This window comes from Nesoenas mayeri (genome assembly GCF_963082525.1).
Source record: "Nesoenas mayeri genome assembly, chromosome: Z".
Taxonomy (NCBI): domain Eukaryota; kingdom Metazoa; phylum Chordata; class Aves; order Columbiformes; family Columbidae; genus Nesoenas; species Nesoenas mayeri.
In genome coordinates, this window is record NC_137542.1 from 51,393,073 (window position 1) to 51,414,464 (window position 21,392).

General features: G+C 35.6%; 1 protein-coding gene across 1 annotated transcript in view; it reads right to left on the reverse strand.

The window, feature by feature from the left end:
* Nucleotides 1–1,085: 1,085 nt before the first annotated feature.
* The window catches only part of MAP3K1 (mitogen-activated protein kinase kinase kinase 1), a gene marked incomplete at its 3' end in the record, with an annotated part of 60,421 nt that continues 40,114 nt past the window's right edge, over nt 1,086–21,392 (reverse strand). Inside the window, exons 3-20 of the mRNA XM_080362980.1 lie at nt 20,693–20,899; nt 18,719–18,919; nt 17,693–17,809; nt 17,036–17,184; nt 14,526–14,647; nt 13,750–13,831; nt 13,440–13,617; nt 12,380–12,670; nt 11,818–11,939; nt 10,707–10,798; nt 10,269–10,458; nt 8,679–9,957; nt 7,616–7,768; nt 6,071–6,233; nt 4,702–4,833; nt 3,565–3,707; nt 2,965–3,096; nt 1,086–1,235 (exon numbers count right to left, since the gene is read on the reverse strand). Coding sequence (XP_080219106.1) covers nt 1,086–1,235; nt 2,965–3,096; nt 3,565–3,707; nt 4,702–4,833; nt 6,071–6,233; nt 7,616–7,768; nt 8,679–9,957; nt 10,269–10,458; nt 10,707–10,798; nt 11,818–11,939; nt 12,380–12,670; nt 13,440–13,617; nt 13,750–13,831; nt 14,526–14,647; nt 17,036–17,184; nt 17,693–17,809; nt 18,719–18,919; nt 20,693–20,899 — 3,903 coding nt within the window. The remainder of the gene's footprint in view (nt 1,236–2,964; nt 3,097–3,564; nt 3,708–4,701; nt 4,834–6,070; nt 6,234–7,615; nt 7,769–8,678; nt 9,958–10,268; nt 10,459–10,706; nt 10,799–11,817; nt 11,940–12,379; nt 12,671–13,439; nt 13,618–13,749; nt 13,832–14,525; nt 14,648–17,035; nt 17,185–17,692; nt 17,810–18,718; nt 18,920–20,692; nt 20,900–21,392) is intronic.

The window sequence follows — 21,392 nt, forward strand, 5'->3', positions numbered from 1 at the left end:
TGTTATCAGTAGAGATTGTGACCTCAGTTTTGTTACACAAACAATGAGATTTGCTTATAGGTGGCACCTGCTCCCACTGACAAAGTCTCCCATAAAGTTTAATGGGAGCTGGGTTTAGGGCCTTTCACATGAAACTTCTCTACATGATTTGCCAGAAGAAATTGCTATATGAAAAGAAGGCTCAACAACTTTTAGCATGATTCAGACTAAGTTGTTTTATGCAGAACAATATATTTTTTCTGTTTTATAATATAATAATACAATATAATAACCTATACTATCAGAGCCTTCAACACTGCTTTGTTGAAGGTGGCATTTATTACAGATCTCCAGAAAATCTGTTTTAAAAACTATTGTGTCAGCAAGATGTTCCATGACACAGTTTGCATCTTTTTCTAAAGACTATTTAAAAATATCCCCATTTTTTTTTCCCTGAAAGTTGAAAATACAATGAAAACAAACTTTAATTTCAAAAGAAATTACACAGCCAGCAGCAAATGGGCAGGGAACCACAAATGCTTGCTCTTGCTTTAAGGAAGGCAAAATGCTTTTGTAAAGTATCCGTCAACATTTGGATTTGTTACTTAGAGAACTTTGTATGATTAAAAGGGACAGATACAGAACTTCCTTTTAACCAGTGCTGAAAACTGACTAATTGCAGAACCCTCTGCTTACATTTACATGTGAAATGGAACAGTGATTGCTATATTAAAACAGATCCTGAGCCTCTCAGCTGCTAATATTGCTGAAAAAGTGCTCCAAATAAAACAAAAATCACTTATCTGCTAAATAATCATGCAGATTAAGGAAAAATGCTTTTGTGTTCACATAAAGACAGCTGTTTGAAAAGGCACAGTTTACAAATTTCTGCACAAGTTGTGAAATGTTGCATACTGAGCTTAGGTAAAGATCTCGATTTGTAAATCACATACTTAGGTAGGGTTCTCCATTGGCCTTAAGTCCTTGATGTATCTGTCATTAAGGCCAGCAGAATAATACAACGTGCTGTGCTTAACTGCACCGCAAAACAGTTACCGTGTATTCAGTAGCATCATCTTCAGTATATCAGCCTTACATGTAAGTAGCTACCATGTAGTACGGAAGACTGGGTGTTTCAGCAGCTCCCTTGATGGGGGCCTGTCCTGAGGTTGAAGTTCCAAACACCGAAGAGTCACATCTTTCAGGCCAGGAGACAGATGTGTAGGGATTGATGGAGCAGTAGTTGCACTAGCGATCTAAACAAACAGAAAATAATGTTTTAAAAGTCAGTGATTTTTAAGCCCCCTCTCTTACCTGAAAAATCTGACATAAACCCATCATTTTCAGCTCATGAGTTATATTTATGAGCTTTTCTCCATTTAGTGTTCTTTCCTACTGCAGTTGATGATTACATCACTGCTTCAATTTTATAAAATGGGTCTTAAGTTGCCCTTATGCCTCTTTACCGAATAACATAGGTTCTATCGCCTTTTACAGCCTGCCCCTCTCCTTGTACTTTTCTCTAAATTTTATTCTCACAGCAAGATTCTGCAGTGACCATCTGGGGAGCAGGCTGTAAGACAAGCTCTTATGTCACACATACAGGTATTCTTTACAGTAGTACTTGCCATCACTGTTAACTGGCGTAAGTCAACATGGAGATACATTAAGCTAAATGACATTACATTATGGTACGTCGAGCTGGGTATGCTCTCTTGCATTGTCTGTACTGTATTTCTGTAATCACCCCAAAGAGCAATCTTCCTCAGACACAGATCACTCTCAACCAAGTTAATTTTATCATCTCTAACCCAAATCAAGCAAGAGGCTTGAGAACACTAGGGTAATAGCACCAGATTCACACAGACACAGAACCAAGACAATCATATCTCTTATCGCAAATGATTTGTACTTAATTAGAATATAATTAGAACATTAGAACCTAAGGTCAGGGAGACCCTACTGCAGTTTTTCAGTACTTAAAAGGAGTCTATGAGAAAGATGGGGACACACTTTTTAGCAGGGCCTGTTATGATAAGACAATGGATGAATGTTTTAAATTAAAGAGGGGAGATTCAGGCTAGATATGATGAAGAATTTTTTTTACAATGAAGGTGGTTAAGTACTGGAACCGGTTGCCCAGAGAGGTGGTAGATGCCCCATCCCTGAAGACATTCAGGGCCAGGCTGGATGGAGCTCTGAGCAACCTGATCTAGTTGAAGATGCCCCTTCTTACGGCAGGGGCGTTGAACTAGATGAGCTTTGAAGGTCCCTTCCAACCCAAACTATTCTATGATTCTATATTTGAATACTGTTGTGCTAGTTCTGTTTTGTGGAAACACTTTTTCAACATGCTAGTGAAGACACTAATAATCACTTTCTCCACCTGGGGCACTATTTTCTTAATTCACACCTACAGTTCAACTGCACTTTTAGAATTAAATATACCTAACTGATTTCAGTAAGACACATGAATGCCAAAACAGATGACCTAGAAAAGGGAGGGGCAATGTTCACATATAGCATGGCATAATGGCCGATATCTTTCAGCAAAATCTCAATGTCGAACACCAGGTTTCTACCAAAAGACATTACCCACTACGAAATACATAAATACACACACAAAAGTCTTATGGTATGTTCTTTTGCTTCCATATTTTACACAATTTTAAGAAAGAATTCAAATCCCAATCTTCTGCATAGAGTCAAGATAAACTCTATTATCATTTTTTTTTTCAGCCTGTTACACTATGTATTTATATCTCAGATTTTTTCTGCATGTTATTGTGTTGGTAGCTCTATTTTTTTTAACAATCAAGTATGATTATGCTGGTATCAGTATTGATTTTGTAGAAGCAGCTCCAATATAGAGAAGAGCTATTGCAACAACCTCTACTACTTGTATACTTTTCTAAAATTCACATTGCTGCATATGAAATTAGTCACCATCTTTTATAGCATATTGGTAGAATCAAAATACCTCACCTTAAATATCAGAGCAAGATGATTGGAGTGTTTCTCTGCATTCCATGGAGGTTTAGCACAAGCCATTTCTATAACAACACAGCCAACGCTCCACACATCACAGCTCCTACCATATTGCTGTCCTCTCAGAACCTGAACAGGCAAACAGACCAAAGCTCAGATTATCCACTTCAAAGTATCATAACTCTAAGTAATTTAGATGAAAAAAAAACATCAGCCAAGGGCATTCTGATTGATACTTCAGGTTAAGAGAGTGATCAGTGGTGTAAATGCGATAAGATTAATACAGCTGTAGAGAGCTAGTAAATAAAATTCCTGATGAAAGAACAAAGCAGAATACTTTGTAATAGTTAGCTTTTGACCAAATGGCCATTTGGGCTTTAGTAACAACACTTACGATAGATAAACTACTTAAAACAACTTCAATAGTGAGAAAGAAATCTAATTATCACCATGATGCAGTCATTTCTATTCTTCAGGACAAGTGTATTGAAAAGGCATTTGAAGCATTTGCAGCAATTTTCTGTTATTTGGCTGTATGAATTATCTTAAAGAGTTCAAACAAACTTTTTGAAGTAACTTCCAAAACTGGTTTCTTACCTCCGGTGCCATAAATGCAATAGTTCCCAACAACTGTCCCTGAAACTCCCCAGCACCAGTTCCTTTTGATGCCAACCTGGCTGCAGCTCCAAAATCAGCAATTCTTAATCTATGACCTGTGCTGTCAATTAGCAAATTGGCACCTGTCAACAGCATAATAAAAATACTGCTAGTTGGCTTTCTATTAAAGGCAAAAGGATGAACAGACATTCTTCCTTCCTCCACTTCAAAACTATGAATAGGTTGCTGTCCCCCAACCCCAATATCAAGAAAATCTAGAAATCAAGGACAAAGTCTAATAATGTCACATTATGCCTGAATCACACTGCACACAGCTGGAGGCTGTCTAAGAGATTTAGGGAAGCAATCAAACTTTCAAAGTAAGGCAAACACAGAATTCTGGAACAACGTCTGGAAATGGAATACAGAAAGTGGTGACCTAAAAGCCTGGAGGTTTTCAGTGCCTGCAGCTCCCTGGGAAATCTAAACTTATTTCATCCTTAAGCAACTTTAAGATGTCTGGAAGAGAATTACAGAACAATTGAAAGTTTTCCTATTTTAAGAAGAAATATCAAAGACAAATATTTGCCATTGCTATTGCTACTTATCTGGATATCTCTCCAGTTCATGGATAGCTATGGTGACATTAAAGGGATGGTGACATTAAAGGGAAAAGTTTAGTAAGACTAGTATTTCCCAATAACATCCACATTTTGCTCAAACATAGTACAACTGTATTTAGGTTCAATTACAATGAAGGAAGAAAACAATATTCCTTAACATTATAAACCTGACCTCTTTATCTTGGCTTTTTCAGAGATTTTACTATGATTTCGGTATAAACATTTACATTAATTTAACTAGAGATCTTTAAAGCTATATGGCAACTTCATATTTTATTTAAACAAATTGAGAAAACCAATTTTTCTAAACTATCGTCACAGGTAGCAAATATCCCCAAGTATGCTATGAACATTCTGATTAGTTTCAGGAACTAAAGGTTATTAAGAATAATCAGAAAAAAACAACAGAAATATGACTCTTGAAATGGCATCTGAGATAAGAATAGGTGTCAAGCCAAAATAGACACTGCTTTCTGAATACTCCTTTTAAAGAGACTTTCTAAACAATTCTCACCTTTAACATCTCTGTGGATTATCTGATTTTCATGGAGGTAAGAAAGGCCACGTAACAGTTGTTCCGTGTAATTAATAATAACTGATTCTTTGAAGGCTCCATATTTACTTAACAAATGAGCAACTGAACCCCCTAGGAGATTAAAAAAAATAATTTTATCAACATTTTTGCTTTGTATTAGTAGAATGAGGAACTGCATTGGAACTCTGTATTGTTATTTCTAATTTATAACTAGATTTCTCCCCACACCAACATTAAAAAATTTCATAGGCAAAACATAATATACTCAGTTACTTAATTACTCTCTACCTGGAAGTATACACATTAAAGGCGTAAGTCTCCATGCTTCCTAATAATTTTATACTTCCTTAGAAGAATGTACAAGTCCCCTAGTGTACAAAGTACTGTTCCTGAAAAAAATCTACACATACTTATGCATGTTTTGTCTTAACATTTAAGCAGCAGAACACTAGGTTTCTTTGGGACAACAGATAGACACAGCCTCTGGTAAGCATTCGCTCTGAGGACTGTAATTTAGTTTTGGTACCATCTAAGTACCAATATATAGAAGCAAGTACACAAATAGGGAAAAGCAGCATCTTACTCTGTTTTCCAAAACTGGTACATAGATCCTCATGATTTTGGATTTCCACTGCGACTCTGAAAGTATTCTAATATAACTTGGGCTTGAAGAAGGTAAAGACAAATCCTGACATTTTATTCTCTAAATAATACTACTTCAGAAAAAAAATACTTTAAAAAAGTTAAACACCTTTAGTTTTGAGAAAATATTTTTCTGTACTATAGCTTATAATAACACTTACTTGGGCTCTGTTTGTTAGCACTCTGGTATTGCTAAGTGGTTTCTGCCAAAGAACATGACTTGAAGTACAATGCTTTCTTGTATAAGAAAGAAAGATGTATAGAACACCAAATCTAGTCTTGGTAGTAGGATGGCAACCACATGTAATCCCATTCATAAAATTAATAAAGATACTTTTTAAAAAGAGGATAGCAAAGTTATTATTAAAAATAACTTAAGTCACACAGATGCACTGAACTTGTAACAGTTCGATGTATTTCCAACTGAAGTAACTGTCTCTCAGTTTCCAAACCCTTATTTAGATTCAGAAACTGGGGAAAAAGTAGTAGAATTTTTGTTCAGAGCTCACCAAATTAAAAAAAGTATGTACCAGTAAGGATACTCCTATGATCACTTGAACTGTTCTGTAAGTAGACCTTTATACTGGTTACCAACAGCTATGAAAATAAGAATTTGCAAACTGAAGTGACACAAAATACAGCATGAAACTACATAGTTCAAGAGTTAACTTATACTTCCATTTTCTCTGGCATAGTACTTGTTTACCTGCCATCCATTCAATAAAGAGGTTATAGTTGCTCTTCTCACATGTAGCACCCAACATTCGAATAATGTTAGGATGGTTCAGATGACTCATCATCCTTATTTCTTCTCTGAGTGCTTCAACTACCTCTTCTTGCTCAGATGATGTGTTCCTGACATATGTCACCTGTTTTGAAATATGGTATTCAGATTAACCTTACATAGTTACAAGTCCTATAGCTCCCCTTCAGTATACTAACAAGAACAAGGGTTTTCATCCCATTTCACCATGTGGAAATATAGCAAGCATTCTTTTACCTCAAGCCCTTTCAGCTGAGAACATATCTTCATGTGAGACAATCAGAGAAAATTAAGAGTGATCTTATGGGAAAACACTAACAAAAAAATCTCTCCAAGTATGGAGTGGGGAAACTTCCCTCTTCACTCTACTCAAACTAGGAATTTTTTTTTTCCAGATGTTGAAGAAGATAATGCCTGAAACAGGATTCTGACAGTGTTGTTATTTGTAAGACTTTTACCAATCTAATCATACTATTTGTTTCATAACTAAATCTCTTATCCCAGATATTCAAAGGGAGGGGTGGAAAAAGCAGAAGTCCTGTAATGGAACAGGAGCCAACCCTATCTCTGATCCACACTAAATCTGAAATAATGGCATGGTGCAGAGAATTTCCCCTAGGCATCAGAATCATCATCATCATCATCTCTTCAGGAGTAGCCTCAAGGACTACATGGACAGTCCTAATCTTTCACAAGCAAGAGAGTTTTAAAGAAGGAATAGCTAATGACAGATATTCCTTCCCTGATTAAATGTTTTGAACTTGCTTGATTCCATAGGTATAAGTTAATTCTATAATTAATGAAAAAATATTAGGACTGAGATTCTTTCTGTGTTGGCAACACTGATTCAGACCTATGGCACCTTAAGGGTGAAAGATTTACTCACATCTAGAACCTCCAAAAATCTTGGGTGAAGCATGTGTGTTTAGGCCACTTCTCAGTCATGCTTCTGTACCTATTAATTTAAGTATTAAAAATACTTGCCTCTAAGTTGGCTGTTGATCAGAGGAAACAAGCATCAAACCGTATTTCCTCTGCTTAAACTGTTTTAGGGAAAAAAAGCTTGCAAGTACAAGGAAACTACTTTTAATAGGTACTCTGCAAAGATTGCATCAATTCAGAATCAAGAGATCTGGGCTCCATTCCTAACCCTGTCACTGATTTATGAACTTGATAGAAGTAAAATTGCATTTGGAGAACTATGACAGTAAATGGTCACATAAAAAAAGTACAGTGTTTTGGTGGGTTTTTTGTTGTGGGTTTGTTTTTTGTTTTTTTCTAATTTTAAGAATAAGAGAAAGAATTGTAAATATGTTAAAAAGTCTTTATGTGCATGGTATTATGTATTATGTGAGAACACTTTACAGGGAGCAGAGGAAGCATGGAACACAGGAAGTCTGTGAAAGCAGAGAGCTTTTATATTTAATATTCCAAAGAAATATTGAAGAACAAACACAATCTATTCAAGAAAGTATCTGAGGTATTTACCTGTTTTACAGCCATTAAAGTCCCTGTTCCTACATCTTGAGCTTGGTAACAGGAAGAGAAAGCTCCAAGACCAATCTGCTGACCTTTAAGCCATTCTGCATCTTCTCTGTAATGGTGTTTTGCTTTGGTATGTCCAGGCAGAGTTTCTGGTGTCTGCAAATTAAATTTCAAACCAATTCCATGTTTACTAGCATGCATATAAGACATAGACATTCTGGAAGGTTATGAAATACCCAAGCTTTTATGTCTCTCCTCTCCCTTACAGTTCTTTGTACTGCACATTATAGATGCTTCAGCTGAGACCAGAACACCAGTGTATTCTGTAAATCCACATAATCCTGCTGCATGTAAAAACAGAGAGTCTCCTCTATGTTACCCCCCAAAGGTGAAAGGCAAGATTTAAGGACATGAATACGAGCAAGACTCTTTTGCTATTCTTGTTCTCATGTCTAGTCAAGGTTTTAGTTAGCACCTACAGTAAAAACAAGCAAAATCATGTTGTTTTATACTTAATGTATTTCTCCAATTTTATGTTTCACATGTTGTTATCTCATGCAAAGGATCACAAATAAAATACTCCTTTTTCTATTACTTTTTCTTGTGCTTTTGTCTATTTGCAAATATATTTTTTCTGACTTCTAAAGTATCTCACATTTTCTCGCTCAAGAACTGACAACATGATCTCTTTCAACTCTGCCTTATTTTTCAGAAACTAGTTGGGTTTTGCTCAATTGCCTGCAAAGTAAATCAGCATTAAGAATCAGTACAGTTCTACTCCTCCTTAATTAGAAACTTTGTTCTCATTCCTGGTTTCCCCACTTCTCCACTTCCTCCTTTGCCATTTTAAAGGCTTGTACATTACATGGTGTTTCTCTTCCAAATACCTTCTCTAAACTGTTATTAACCATGGAAGTATTGTATTAGCACTCTCAACTGGCAGACTCTTTATACTCCAACTCTGAGGATAGGGAACTGTCCTAACTTTGGAAATACAACAGCACTGCTTTATAAACTCAGTGAACCTCAACTTTCACTTATACTAAATTCCCATATGTATACTTACATCTTGTTGAATGATTATGATATCTTCACCATTTTCGACCTGTAGTTGGGGAATTATTGGCAGGGCATCTTGAGATGCTGACATTGCCATAGCAATAGCTAAAGCTTCCTCCTCTTCAGCTTCCATCTTTTCCTTGCATTTTTGATTATGATTTACATCATCTTTGTAAGTATCATCATTTTCTGCCCGCTCAGGAGAAAGAACTGCAACTTCAGACTTGAATGTAACTGTGCCGTCACTTGTTGGCATGGACGCCTCTAGTAGGTCCTCAATACTGGAATTGAGCTCTGCATTAACATCCAATCGGCATTTGTCATCTACAGGTGTGAACACCGTCTCTTCACTTGGTATAACTGCGCTGCTACTACTACCGCTATTGCCATCGCACTGTGAAATATCATTCAGGTCAAGTGTCATACTGTTTTTTGAGGTTTCTCCCTGCTTGTTCACATCACTTGGGGTGGGTCGTGATGGCTTTGGCCTGTGTATGTGACTGGATGGCAATGGCCTGGCTTGGGTAAAAACTGGAGAAAGTTTATCTGGTTCTTTATTTTCAGAACAATTCCTCTGAAACTGAAGAGAAAGCTTCCGCTGTGTTTGAGGAGAAGGTGAGGGCACTTTGCAGGGAACAAATCCCTGAGGTCTGAGTTTCAAGACATCTGTTACAGTGCCAGCTGGTACAGATGGGTTCGAAGGAGACAGAAGTGCTGGGAATAGTGACTGGGAATGACTGGATGAGGGAGAAGAGTTCAAATACTGACTGTGGGGTTTTCCTTTTGTTTGAATGGCTGGCTTTGGTTGCTCAGTGGTTACTGATGAAACAGGAAGTCCCACAGCAAGGCCAGCCAGCATCTCAGAAATGTCCTCTGGACTGGCACTCAGTTTTTTATCACTTAAACCCTTCCCACTTTTCCCTGATAACTGGACAGTATTGTTAGGAGTATTACTTTCTGTGGCTTCTGGAGAGTTATCTGGTACAGGTAACTGTAAAAAGTCTTCATGTCGACATTCCCCAGAGTGCATTTCTTCCATGCCTAGCTGGATGGCTTCTGCAATTTCCATTTCATCTGCTATTGCCATCAGACGTCGACGCATCCTTGCATAATGAGATGAGCTCGTCACACTCAACATTTCTAACAGCTTTAGAAAAACATGGGGCACTCTTGCCACCATTCTTGCCGCACTCAAAAATACTCTCCGTGATAGCTTACCAACCATTGAGTGTGAATTATCAATTGACTGCAAGGCGAAAGTTAAGAGGGAGAGAAGTTTCTTATACCTAAAAAAAAGGAAAAGAAGTGTTTTATATACTCTTTAACACTAGTTAACTAGTTCCAAGAAAGCCATTTCAAGATAATGTATTTAGCTGTCACTTCTGCAATAGAGACTTATTGCTGCACTGGTTCTCAAATTTGACTCACAGGTCAAAAGTTTTTTTAAAAAGGTAACCATTTATTCTGTAAAGTAAGTGCACTTTTGCATATAAATATATACTCTTTGTTTCCATGAATTACAACAACTATTTTTTTTAAGAAATTAACCAGTTATGCATTCAGCTATCAAGAATAATAGTCAGTGCAAATCAAGTACCTGTCTGCTACAGTATCAGACTGTAAAACATCTCCACAGACAATGTGGGGATAAAAGTCACCAGGAAATTCCAACAGAAGTCTGTCTATTAGACAAAGTCGCCCCAGTAGTGCTTGCCAGTTGCTAGATTCAATTTGGGTTCCGAGAATACAATTTAAGACGTATTCAACACCACCAATACCAATGGAGCCTATAAAAAAGGTCGACAAAATAAGTGTTAGATATGTTCACACTCTAAATTCTGATCTAAATACAGATCGGAACTGTATCATTCAGAAATACATATTGTGTGCCCAAATTACCCTCCTCCCAAAAAGCAAAGAGAAATATTGCTCTCTTCGTCATGTTGGTATCAGATAAATCCTTTTTTATATTTAAAACACTCCAGTATATTTGCTTGCAATTATAATTCAATTACACACAAAGACCTATTATTACCAGATTTAAGTATTTCTCTCCCAACTGCCAGCTCGCCCGCTTGGCCTTTACACATCTCCAATAATGTTGAAACAGAAAGTTGGCTTGTTCGACTATAAGAAATTAGAACAAAAAAATTACTCTTAGCAGATGCTTTGAAGAAAGAAAACGTTCTAATCATTATATTTAAATAGTCATTCATTTGAAATTGCACATGGAAAATGCTTTCACATTACTTTATTCCAATATGTTTCTATAATCCTCTACCTGTAGGCTAACAATAGTTGTGGGTTTGTTTTTTTTTTTTTACGAGGATACTTCCAGAAATGTTGTGTCTATCACTAATAAATAAACCCAAAGACAATGTCATCTTGCAACAACAGGCTAAGTCCAGGAATCCAGTAACACAAGGAACAGTTCTGCCTCATTTATTCCCTCAACATTAGCTATACTATTGCTACACTATTGCCAGGGCACCTCTAGCTGCAGTTTCAGAAGAAATGCTTCTTAGAGACATAAATCAAGCTGGTAGACTTCTGCATACAGTTTACTGTAGAGGTGCAGAAATGGTTAGTCTGGTAGAACAGAGGGGGTAGCTCAGGACAGGAAGATAAGGCCTACTTAAGCCAGAAATGCCAAGGCCATTCACTCAGAATAGCTATCTCCTAACACTACACTGTGAAATAAAAGGTAGAAGTGTTAACACTTCATGACACAGATGTACAACAGGAAACATACTTGATCAGTACTTGCTGATTGTTTAAAAATGAGTCATGAGAATTATATCCAAGCAATATCAACTGAGGTGGAGGGGATGGCTGACTGTACCTAACATGTTCCTTTATATTAAGGAGGAAAAAAGGCCTTTTGAAATCAAAGTATCATTTAAGATCTGTGAGTGCTGGAAAAACACAATGAGGTGCCTTCAAAACCTATGTCTTTCAAAACAGAAATTTGTTGGTGGCAATTAGACCTTAACAAAAACATGATATATTTATACTTATGATCCACACATTTTCTTTCACCACCAACTATAAACAGTCTTCTAGATCCACATAAATAGTAACAAATGAAGCTTCAAGGCATTTCAGTAACAATCCAAAATGAATCTGAACTCCATAAAACACCATACCTGTTGGCATCTGCACATTTAACTAATATTGTCTCTACAACTGGCTTGAGAAGTCGCTGTAGTTTAGTCCTCTCTGCCAAAGTATGACAGGGGGTATATACCAGCATGGCTCTTAAAGTTTTCTAAGAGAAAGGAAAAAAGCAATACATATGAAATCAGATTAGCCACAATTTTATTTTTTTAAATGGTTGCAAATAGTTTTATATAAATTGCGTTTATAATATCAGTGAAATGTTCGAAGGGATAAATAGCTTACTACATATTCACTGTTAGAATTAGTCATATATTCTCTGAGATTTGAAAGAACCTAGTCATACAAGTACTGTTAATACTTAGCGGTGTAGCAAGCATTTCCTTGTACTTGGCCAGTGGAGCCATGCCATTTCCCTTTTGTTGAGGATTTTGTACATCCCACTTTCAGATAATGGTTTCAAAGTAAGTTCGTGGTGTTCGACAAAATAACTAGGATTCCCGACCTAATATATCTCCTCCCTTTCTCTCCCCTTCAAAAATGAAATAACTTCAAAATTGCTAGAATACAACAAGTAAATGAGCTACTTACTAAAGCAGCAACATACACTTTGTAGACAGGGTCAGCACAGACCATAGAGAGCACACTGCAGCAGGATTCCACCACCACATCTCCTGAGATACTGGTCTGAGCTGACCCACTAGCTGCTCCCAGAGCTCCAGCACTTGTGTTGTTTCCATTGCTACTTCCAGAATTTCCAGTGCTTTCACCATTTGCCAGTAACAGGGCACCACTAACATCATGGGAAAGACGTCTCAGTGCCATCTCTCGTATATTCCAGTTTCGAGAAAACAAGCAGCCAACCAACTCCATTCCAAATACCTGCCAAGGAAAAAGTACATTACAGGAGTCAAATTGAATAATACTGAAATTTAAGTAACTAAGAAGAGCAACAAAAATTGCAAATAAGTATTTCTGGTGAAAAATCACCTTAAGAAGTCTCATAACAAAAATGTGTCACAAGGTACAGTGTTTTAAAAAGATTCTATGGTATAAATGAAATATCATAAGTGGTAAGTCATCAGTTCTCCAAAAACTGTTAAGAGAAGTGGGAGGATGACTGTACAGATGACTTCATTCACTCTGAATTTTAATTATTCAGCATGCAGTTTGTTTCTAGACATCAACGTAAACAACTCTTAAATCAAGACTTGGCTACACCAAGCAAAAAAAGCAGCAGAAATATAAGCAATACAAGTTCTCTCACTTTTAATTGTGTGAGCCCTGCTCAACTGAACCCACCTCTAGGCTCCAGAGGTTATTTAGTATGTTTGGCTCCTGCAGTACAACTTGGATAACAGTAAGGATCAACTTTGTACTTACGTGACACTTGCACAATCAAAACTAGAGGTAAGAATACTACGTTTTATTACATGGACCTTTAATATGAGGCCTGAAATGAAGTTCAAAACTGAAACCCCAGTCAAAACAAGGCTGGAAAGCCTTCTATTCTGATACAATGATTTCCCATAATGAACTATAAAGCTGATGAGATTGAGAATAAATTTTTGAATTCTTGATCTGACAAACCTAGCAAATAATTTTGAAATCAGTTTTTACATTTGAAGCTTCTTTTACAAACTAAAATTACCTGAATCCATGGCTCAGCTAAATCTTTATAGGCAGAAGGGATCTGCTGGACCCCATAGTGAGTAAGGTTAAAATTGCTATCTTGGGTTCTTCTCTGTGATCCAGCAGTAGATTGTTGCTGAGTTTGTTGCTGAACCACACGGAGAACAGAAGAATCCACAGGGCTTGGCAATTCGTGACTACAGATTAACAACAAATAAAAGGGATTAAAAAATGAAACATCCACTGCAGTAAATCAGCATATTTAGGAACAATCAACTAAGGATCCAGAAACAGATGGTTTGTTATATGCAGACTGAATCGTTCATTACCTGTAGAAATCATGAGATCTCCATTTAGATCTGCAAAGAGGACAAATAAGTGGCTCTCTGTTTCTTCTGCATTCTTCTGCCCCTGGAACAGAGCAACAGGACAATAGATACTTCAGTCTTACAATGTATAAAAACAGAAGATAGCATTACTATTTCTGCATTTTACCGAAGAATGTCAGTTTCAGGATAAAAGCTTCTGAACTGAGCCATTTGCAACAGCCTGATAAATATGGGCACTTAAACATTTTTTGCATGCAGAAATGCTTCGTTGTAGCACTACAATTAATATTAAAAGTTATGAACTGAAATGCAATTCCTTTTGAACCTCAAACATAAGCAATACTTTTTCAAGAGTATCAAAATACAGGACATGGAATTTCATTTGTTAAAGCAAAGTATAATTATTTATATATTTTATTTAATGTAGTATGTAAGCATACTCCACAATTACAGTATAATCTTAGCTGATAGTAGATGACTTTCATGTGTCCACATGACAAGTCACAGTTGGACAATCTTTTCATTCAAGTAAAAGATGCTCAAACCTCCAGCCCTGCAGTTAACTTCTTTCTCAAAGCATCAAATTACAAACTTGATTCGTGATAAAATAAGGCATATCCATAGCACTCAACTCTCACAAAGAGCTACCAGGCATGACTTAAGAGCAGGTTTCTGGTTTTTTATTTTAAAACACACAAATGAAAACATGCTAAGTTATAATACTTTTGCATATTTAGAGTCACTAGAACTTAACCGGACAAAGGATGACAACGTACATATTGACATGCAGTGGTGGTGTAACTTGTTCCTGCAGCCATCTTCACACACCGTCAGGCTCTCTTCATCCAGCATGCCTAGCAAGCAAATGGGGCACATTTGTTCTTCTTCATCCTTCATACTATAAAAATAGATATTTGTGATTGTAAAAGTGGTATAGCAGAATTCAAAACAGGCTTAAACAGTGAAAAAAAGCTTAACTTCCATTTTGGAACAGTCACTTCTGAATAATTATAGACTATTAATGAATAATTTTCTTGAACCTTGGACTGAATGAGTAAGCAACAATATTTTTAGAAGCACTGAGTACAGACAACACTTTGTTGAAATGAAAGGGAAAGTCACAAAATGCATGACATCTTTTCAAACTAGGTCAGATACCAATTAGGGATTGAAAGGCCCAGCCTCGGAAACTTACATTTTTTTTTTTCCCCTAGGGTTTCTTGAAACAAACCAACCTTCACTTTTTTATTTGTAATTTGGTCTTGAAAAACTAAGAAATTTTTATATTTTGAAAGCTATCTACATTTTTTCCATCAGACTCATTTCAGAGTATTGAGTCACAAGGTAGTCTTTAGCCCATTACAGTCAACTGTAACTACTATTTGATGAACATATGTAAACCTCAAAGAATTAACAGAAGACAACAGCCACTCAGTTTTCTGCCACTAACAAACAGATGCACCAGATTCGCCTGAACACTAACGTACCTACATGTCACATGTGGATCTAACAAAAAAACCAACCACCCAAACATTTTCCCTGTTTTACATGTTACTTCCATTTAATTTACCCTCACCTTAATTTTTAATGGATACAACCAGAGATTTTGCCAGAAATAAAGTTATTATCTTAAGCAACATGTAGGGAAACCCACAAATTTTAATCTTCTGTAATATTGTTTAAATGTGCAAAAATCTCGCTATTCATAGCAAACATTTAAGAACAAAATTTGTGTGTCTAAATGTTTGCAGGAACCCTGTCTTTGTTCAGGAAGATATTTTAAAAATAAAACCTATTAGTATCTATATTGTTCATAGATGCATATATTCACTTCTTTTTACTTGTAAATGGTTGACACTACTTTTCGTCCTCGAAAAATCCACAAAAACAAGCTTACAGTAAAGATTCATTTCCACAGCTTCTATAAAAACACAAGTATTAATAAAACTTATTTTTGAAGAATTAGTAAATGAAAATTATTTCTCTCAAATGAATCTGATGTTCAGTGTTCTCCAGTACTTATACTAATAATATGCAAGATTAGGCTTGCACAAAATAGCAACTTATCTCATTGAACCAGTAATGCAAAGAAGTAATCATCAGGTGTACTGGCAAATAACTGAAAGAATCATCCTGTCAAAAAAAAAAGAGAACTAACACAGTAGACTTCCAGTGAAGCCAACTATATTAAAAAACCCCATGTTTTCCTATACATGGTATCTACATTAAAGGAACTGGCTTGCCAGATAAGTAGTTCCAGAATAGATTATGTATTTAACAGCTTTGTTTATGAACTTTATTTGACAATTGGGAAAAATAAGTAAAAGATGATGGGAAACTAAGGTCAGAATCTGTAAATCAGAATTATAGACCTATCTGAATATGTTCATCTCACTATATGGTTATTATCACAAAGTAACATATCAAGGTACTCTGTATGTCAGGTTTCACTTTATACAAAAGAAAGCCTCAGTTTAGGTTGCCTTCTGGGGTTTGACCTCTCCAGAGGATGTCTAGTTCACTCACTAACTAATGCATGCACAAATTACTTGTTTAAGAAGTTAACCAATATCTTTTCAAAATCAAGGGAAAGAACATACAAAAGCACTCCAGCAGTAGAAGTTGGGGAAAAAAAAAAACACAACCAAAAAACAAAAAAACAAACAAAACCCCAAAACAAAGAAACAAATATCACTTACAATTTATACATAAGGCATATATTGTATAAACTATAGAAATCTTGATAGTTTAAATAGCTTCCTTAAAATAATTTAATCACTCATTTCACATGAAGTGTTTTTTTAAAGAATATATGCTTTCTTATTTTTTTATGTTTACACAAACACAATGCATCGAACCAAAAATATTTGAGTATATTGTCTGCACAAGCATTTCTCCATAGTAGGACAAGAGAAAAGGAAAACCCATGTTCATTTCTCAACATTTGTACAAGTGCTGTATTTGAATAAATGCATACAAAATAGTTTTCCAAAGTTCATATATGCTTCAGACTTGCACTTACATTTCAGAAGTTTGCCAAATTCATAAAAGGGTCAAAATAATTCTTTTCACAACTAAATATTTTCCAAACAACAGTTAAAAGCAAATATGCCCACTTGGTACCATGATGACTAACATATGCTTGACTTGATTGTTTGCAAATACAGAGACTTAACATGGCTTGAAATGAAAGTAGTTTTGAATAGGAATGTAGGCGATTCTAAGCCTCCAAAATTAGAAGAAAACCACAGAACAAAGCTGTTAATTCCTTTAGAAAAATACTAACCTGTTTTCTGAGCTAGATGTAGAAGTACTAGATGATGACAATGTATGAGAATTTGACATGCGTGAGACAAACTTCTGGATGGTGTTACGAGATGGAGCTTTGATCCTCGAGCTACGCCTACTGTGATATTTCTGGAACAAACTCTCAACCTAACATCAGAAAAAGATAGCAACATTTGTATTTATGATATGTGTAGCTTGTAATTAAAAGTACTATTACTATTACTGAAGCTTAATTATTGCTAAAAAAATATCTATCCACCTTCACAATAATGCAGAGCACTTTGCAATAAAAATGTACTTGCTTATTAAAAATAAGTAACAGGTTTAAGTATATACACAATTACTTCTGAATACCCTTAGATCCTTTTTCCTTTCAGAGCTCATCAGTGAGACAGATAGACAAATTTGAATAAAAAATCCATTGCTAGAATCACTCACTAAACTACAGCTCTCTTCTTTTAGTTATGTCTTTTATTTGCAGCTATTTTTTTCCTACTTGCAGAGCTCTTGAGACAGAATTAAAGATATAATTAAAAACATACATTCTAATTGCTTTCAAAAGCACAAGTTTTCAGCATTTTTAACATAATGTTCTAAAAACATTTATCTGGAGCATGTTTAAGATCTGCCATTAGTTCTATTAGAAGCTGATTACCTCAAAGTTCTTCAGTGTCTTCCTCCAGAGCATTGGGTCTGAGGGTTCAAGCTGGAACACGCGCAGCATAACAAACAGCAGGTGAATACAGAATGTTCCACGGCCACAGCTACAAGTCTGCAAAGAAAAGTATATGCTAAGGCTTTACCGAATTGATAATGACATAGATAATTTTTCCACATTGAAGTGCCTCATAGAACACACGCTACCCTCCTGCAAACCAGAAAAAAAATAGTTGTTAATGGCAAATATTTCTTATATAAGCATAAATATCTTCTTACATATCCTTACAGAAAATGTTAATTCCCAAAATAGTATTAATAAATATATTAATATATGGAAAAACAGACAATTATTACACCAGTTTTCAACTGGCTTTACTTCCCATTTTGTCATTCTTTTAAAATCAACTAAAGCTATTGCTACAATTCATACTAGGAAGGAATTTATGCATATAATCATCATATACCCATAACAGGACAGCAAACTTAAATGAGATGCTTCTGTTTACTCAAAAACCTAGATGTTCCAAATGTAGGATCACATTAGTACTATGAATGTCTATGGAAAAGATCTCACTATGGGTATTAATGAAATTACCACACCACTAAAGGAATTAACTAATGTACTTGTCATTTATATATGTCCCATGAACACAATAATGTGTTTCAGAGTGAGAAAGTAGGAAAATGAAGTGGTCAAATTTTAGTCAAAATACTAGACATATATAATTCATAGACAATTCTAAGAATGAGAAATAGATAATAGCAATTACTTTTTCCAAACTAGAGTGGTGGGTTATTTTTTTAAAGAGAAACTTTAGACAAAACTAATACACTTGCTACCTATTTGACAACATACAAGATCATCATTATATTACATGAGAACAGATTACAACTTTTAAACATTACTTTATAGTACCACTGTCACGGATTGGCCATTAACTTGATCTAATTTGTTTTTGAATTCTTCCAAAATTAACTATAAATTAACAAATGCTACAGACAACACAAAAAGGTTCTCTACCTGAGGCCCAATAAACACTCTGTATTTATTATCAGGGCTGTCTCCTCCAATTAGGAAAGAGTTGGGTCCTATCTGCTGCAGCAGGTACAGCCTGGCTCGCATAACTTTGTTGACACGACGATTTGTTTCCTCAGGGCTGTATGGAGAGAAGCCATCTGGAGATGGGGCTCGTCGAGGTGGTGTTATCCGTCCACTCTGAAACTACATAAGTGGTTCCACCATAAGCACTTCCAAGACAACAGTAAGGCAGTAAGTTTTTTTTAGTGGGTTATTTTTTTTTTGTCTGTTGTTTTGGTTTTGTTTTCCAAAAGTGATAGAATAAGACAGTCCCCTAAACCTGAAAATACTACTACCTGCTTAGACTAAATAATTTTAGAAGGATTACTTTTCTTGCATGCCCAGAACTCAAGGGTGGAAGAAAAACTGAAATTTTGTCTGACATTATGACAGAAGAGAGATTCCTTCTATTTGCAAGTGTTCATTGGTTGTCTTACCACATTACTACTGAATTAGCAAGTATAATTCAATGAGAAGATAATCATGGACTTGTGACTCAATACAGGAAATTACATAAGGTTATAATGCTAATATATTTCAGAATTGAAGAAATCCTATGACTTCAGTTTTAAAAAAAGAATATCCAGTCAACAAGGAACAAAAGCTTAAGAAATTCCAGAGGAAAGGAAAAAGGATGCAGCTTCCTCTCCTTTGCACAATTAAAGCAACTTTCAGCTCAGGATGTATTTTTTGTTTTGTTTCGCCATGATCAAAAATTCAATGGCCCAAACCTTATCTTAAAACTGTCTTAAACTAAATTCTTTACATTTCTAACATTGAGATGCATTAATGGCTCTGTCCAATTTCAAATCTTCTGCTTTGATTTAGATCTGCTTTTAATTTTATGTTTTGATGCAGGTTATAATTGACTCACTGTCCATCAGTTAAGTAAAAGACAGCCTGAACTTTAAAGGTTTTATATGAAACATTAATATAAAATAAAGTAAAACAATGCAGTAAAAATTCAAAGGCTAAATTAGACAGTTCAGTGGATTTTTGTTTTGTTTTTGTTTTTGTTTTTTTTTAACCTTTCAGTTTCTCTTGTCAAGACAGAAAGAGCTGTGCTGCAGTGCTCTAACTTGTGATAGTTGTCCCTAGTTCAAATTCAGAGGAACGGCAGGATGTATTTTAATTAATTTTTGAAGTATCTTCAGAGCAAATGAGACAATAAAAGCAGTTAGATCTTATTCTTAACCTAATTGCATTGTGAAGCTGTAGACAAGTCAGCTGAAGCTTAACTGTGGATGAGCATTTTTATAACAAGCAAACCCACTGGATATTATGGCTCCAAACTTTATACTCTTGATCTTCTTTAATGAAGCCAGTTACTACTGTCTAAAGTGTCCTATTCCAGATCTTCTCAGATGTAATGACAGAGTTAAGTCTTCTAACAATGAACATCACCAAACCTTCTCTCATCTGTACACAAAGATCAATTATGGAATAGAGGATCACAAACAGCACACCAGTAAAACACTTCTGCAGAATCTTAAGCCAGTAAACAATCCTATGTCTAACAGAATATACCTGCCTGGAAAACTGACATGCAAAACTACTGGAAAAAAACCCAAACTACTATCACTTCTTTGAGCAAATCAAACAAAGAGCACATACTCCTCTTCACAACTACATTATCTATATTTCTTCATTTATTTCCTAGAAATAAAAATGAAAAGCAGGACTGAATTTAAAAAAAAAAAAAAAAACAAAAACATGCACCTAAGAGTAGAGAATAAAATTCCACATTTGAGAAATGTAACATGGGATATGCTCTGCATATCTCACTCGAGTGATAGCCTGTCATAATCCCTTTGTATCAGCATCTTGCTCTACACAGGGAGAAAATTAATTGCCTCTATAAGCAAGAGATTGCTCAGTATAGCCAAAATAAAAATTACATCACAGCTTGCAACTTACAGGCACTGGAGATACCCTTTTTCTTCTAACACCTGGTGATTCAGATTTAACAGTCCTAGAGGATGATGAAGAGGAGCTACTAGGAGAAGGACTACGTCTTCCTTTCTGTGCAAGTGAAGAAGCAGTGCTTTGTCCTTCAGACTGGGGCTCTAGAGAGAGTTTGTTCATTTCCGATCCATCTCCTTTCCCAGGAATAGGTTTCACCACCTTGCAGGAGTTAGATTATGTTAGAATTATGAATTGATCATTTGATACTAAAGGAAAAAGAAGTGAATCAAAACTTATTTTGTTAGCATTATATAACAAAACCATTATCCAGACATCTGAAGTTCGCATATTCCCCAGGTTTAATATTAACATCCAATATCTCATTAAACTATACGCAACACAAAAGCTAGAACCTTTTTTCCTGTCTATTTGTACTGCCAACCAATTTGATTCTTCAAGTACTTCTGTAATTGTCATTCCTGATATCTCAAAGGACAGCAATTCCCTCATTTGGATAGTATGAGCCAAAGGAATTTTTTTTTTCTACAGGCATTGTCTGTTTATTAAGAGCTGTAACACTGGGTCCATCTGTTATAAACAGTAAGTATCAGGGTCATTATTTCTACAGCACAACACTTGTTGCAGAGTAAAAATTACTTTAAACCTGCAGGCAATGCAGCAAGATTAAGGTGTGCTGCAGCTTCCCAAGTTT